The sequence below is a fragment of the Lathyrus oleraceus genome, chromosome 7 (genome assembly GCF_024323335.1).
Source record: "Lathyrus oleraceus cultivar Zhongwan6 chromosome 7, CAAS_Psat_ZW6_1.0, whole genome shotgun sequence".
Taxonomy (NCBI): domain Eukaryota; kingdom Viridiplantae; phylum Streptophyta; class Magnoliopsida; order Fabales; family Fabaceae; genus Lathyrus; species Lathyrus oleraceus.
Genome location: NC_066585.1, coordinates 74,131,939 through 74,135,161, shown reverse-complemented (window position 1 = coordinate 74,135,161; position 3,223 = coordinate 74,131,939). Strand labels below are relative to the sequence as shown.

General features: G+C 41.1%; 1 protein-coding gene across 1 annotated transcript; it reads right to left on the bottom strand.

The window, feature by feature from the left end:
- Nucleotides 1-286: 286 nt before the first annotated feature.
- Nucleotides 287-2,245, bottom strand: LOC127102110 (uncharacterized). Its single transcript, XM_051039525.1, has 3 exons — nucleotides 1,849-2,245; nucleotides 1,228-1,716; nucleotides 287-1,092 (listed from the first exon to the last, which is right to left on the bottom strand). Exons 1-3 carry the CDS (start codon nucleotides 2,243-2,245, stop codon nucleotides 287-289), a joined length of 1,692 nt encoding a protein of 563 aa, XP_050895482.1.
- Between the last annotated feature and the right edge of the window lie 978 nt (nucleotides 2,246-3,223).

Below are 3,223 nucleotides of genomic sequence, written 5' to 3'. Positions count from 1 at the left end.
TTGTCTTGCTCTGGCACAAGTATTATACTGGTGTTGAAAATTCAGCGTGAAACTGGAGGAAGAAAGGGCGGAGTGAGACTCTATTTTGAAAATGTATGAATGCATGTATGGATGCATCTTGTTTGCAAAACTATTGGTTAGTTTCAGTCATTCATTTCAGAAATGCCACAACATTTGTTCGCAAGTATTTAAAGCAATAAAGCAATAAAGCAATAAAACACAATAAAATGAATCCCAAAAGCGATTTTTCATTAATTAGAACAAAGTTCAAATACAAACAACGTGCTTATGGCTTATGGGCTTTCCGAACTGTAGCAAGGTCGGTAGTCAGCCCTTCCAACATCACCTTACAAAATTTAATGAAATTAAAGACTTGATGCAGGGTGTTCTCTGGACACATGCACCAATCATCTTCTTGCAATTTCTCAAGTAGCTCTTGCATGACGGAATTCGCAAATCTGGACAGCCTCAGAAATTTGCCCTTCCACTCAATGTAAAGCCCTTTGAGGTCTTGAATGATGCGCAAGTATTCAGCCTTGGTCACCTCTATGTCCCTATAGATGTTTCTCCAATATCTGTATTCACCTAGCAACATCATAGATGCAGCATCCTGATCCCCACCTTCAAGTGCCTGGATTCTAGCATCGGCTTGTTCCAACTGATATTTCAGCCGTGTGCAAACTCTTTCTGACTCTTCAGTCCTCAGCTTCTCGCGTTCCAGAGTATCCTTGTATTTCTGAATGGTATTCTCCAGTTCACGAGTACGAATCTCAGAAATTAGTCGTGCTTCCCTTTTGATTTCAAGGGTCAATTCCAGAGTCTTGTTGAGTTTTTGAATCCGGAGTAAAGCTCTATCTAACTCCTCCTCCTTTGACTTGAACACGAATCTAGTGTTGTAGAGCGCTTGTCCGAACTTTTCTCTCCTTGCCTCAGACTCCCTAGCTCTTTTGTTGGAGATTTCAAGCTCTTTATCCTTCTTCTGTTGACCATCTTTCAAATTCCCATTTTCTACCGAGACTCGGCCGAGCTTAATCCTCAAGTTAGCATTCTCCAACTCCAGCTCCTTAATACGGGCATTGAGCTTCTTCACATCTTCAGGTAATATGGGTTATGGCTCAGGAACCAACAGATAGGTAGAAGGATCAAATGGAAAAGGGAGTTTAACCATCTAAACCCTCTCTCTAACCCAACAAGTGTAAGGCTCTTGAGCAATGACATTTCTCTTACCCAACTCCTTACCCTTTCTGATAACTGCTTGCCAAGACCTCTTGATCTTCTTCACCATTGAATGATCTGCTTCAGCGTTGTGTAAGATGAAAGGCTCTAAAGCTTCAGGTTTCGGAGGGTCATTCATAGGGTAACCATGTTGCCTCAAAGATAACACGGGGTTGTAGTTGATGCAACCCTTGGTTCCTATCGAAGGTACATTGGGGAAGTCTCCAATGCTGACAATAACATCCTCGGTTTCCCAATCCCTGATATACCACTTAACATGATTGAAGTTGAGAGAAGCTAGCTTCTGGGAGGGCTTGAGTTCCTTTGAGACAAAAGGGCCTTCTTCGGGCATATGAGATCTAAACCAGGCATGCAGCAGCTGCGCACAACATAAAATGGTTCCTCCTTTCTTCTCATGACGATCGTGGAAAGCGTAGTGGAGGTATGCCAGGAGGAACGGTACAGGGTTTCCAGAGAGGAATATTCTCACCGCCAGGTGGTCTACAAAATGGTCAATATTTGGGAAGAGAACTATCCCATATACCAACACGGCTAACACAGCATAGAAGGCTTCCCAATTCCCCTCCTTTTCCATCTTCTTAGCTTGATCTTCCAAGAACTTCCTAGAAAAACCATTGAGAACTCCCTTCACATCCCAATTGGACACGACTTCAGAAACCTTCAAACCCAAAGCTAAAACTATCCTCTTGGGAGGAATACCTTCATCAAACTTCGGAAATGGATTATGATCCCTCAGGTTCCGGCCTACAATCCTCTCAAGTTCCTCCATGGTAGGAGTCAATTGGAAGTCAGAAAACATGAAACAACGTATAGGTGGATCATAGAATTGAGCAATAGTCACTGCGGTCATCATGTCCATCTTCTCATTTAGGATGTCCAGAATTTTTCCATAGTCTTGCACAAAGTTGTTGAGTTTGATTGGTGTTACTTTGGCACTCAACTTTTGCAGGCTGGCAAGGTCCACGTTCTTGTATTTAAACTGAAAAGTGCTTCTTCTCTCAGGATTCATTTTGCTAACAAGTCTTGGATTCCTGAAACAATGCGAAACAAACTAAGAGTTTTGCTTTTTATGTGTATGCAATGAATGGATGGATGCAATGTTTTTTTTTGTACAGGTTCAAAGGTCCGAGGTATGGATAAATCTTATTGCTTTCTGACGTATCTAAGATAGAGAAATCAAGGCTTGCATAGTTTTGGGTAGAAAAATGTTTGTTTGTTGGTCGATTTTAGTGAAAGCTACTTTGTGTCAAATCGACGAAAACATTGTTGGACTACCCAAAACAGATGGAGAAACATTGCCTTGCATTGTTTTGAAACAAAGTACCTTTCGTTTGAGAAAGGGTTTGAAGGGTCAATCGCACGGCGGCGAGAAAAGGTTTAAGAGTCAATCGCAGGGCAGCGAGAAAAGAAATTGATTGGTTTGATGTGTTTTGAGTAATGGAGAGAACTTGGATGGGAAAGATATCCATCTCGAATACTAGTCTCAGGAGGGCGTGGTATTTGTAGCGAGGTATTCGTTACCATTAGAGATATTGACTAAATCTAAGGTAAATCATACAAGTCGAGTCGCCACCGCACTTCTATTTATCCAAAGGAATGGTTAGAAAGCGAACAAAAACCTAATAGTTTTTAACAAAAACTAGTAAAAGGAACAAAGATCTGGGTAAGGGGGTTAGTTATGCAATGGGAAGGTGTTAGGCACCCAAAACATCATAGGTACTCCTAGGGAGCCCTTTTCATACTTGTTGTGAAGGTCGTTGTTTTTGTGAAAATTTGTTTGTGTAAACATGATTGAAGAGATGAGAAGAGAATATGCAAGTTATTTACATTTTGTGTTTGGATGGATAAACTCATTGCCTACGTACCATCTTATAAAAAGATTAGGATCAAAACCTCGTAGTTCGGGGTAAAAATCTCAAAAAGGTTGGTGAATTGATTGGTCCAAAAGCCTTAAGGTCTTTTGTTATCAAAGGGAGAAAACTCAACC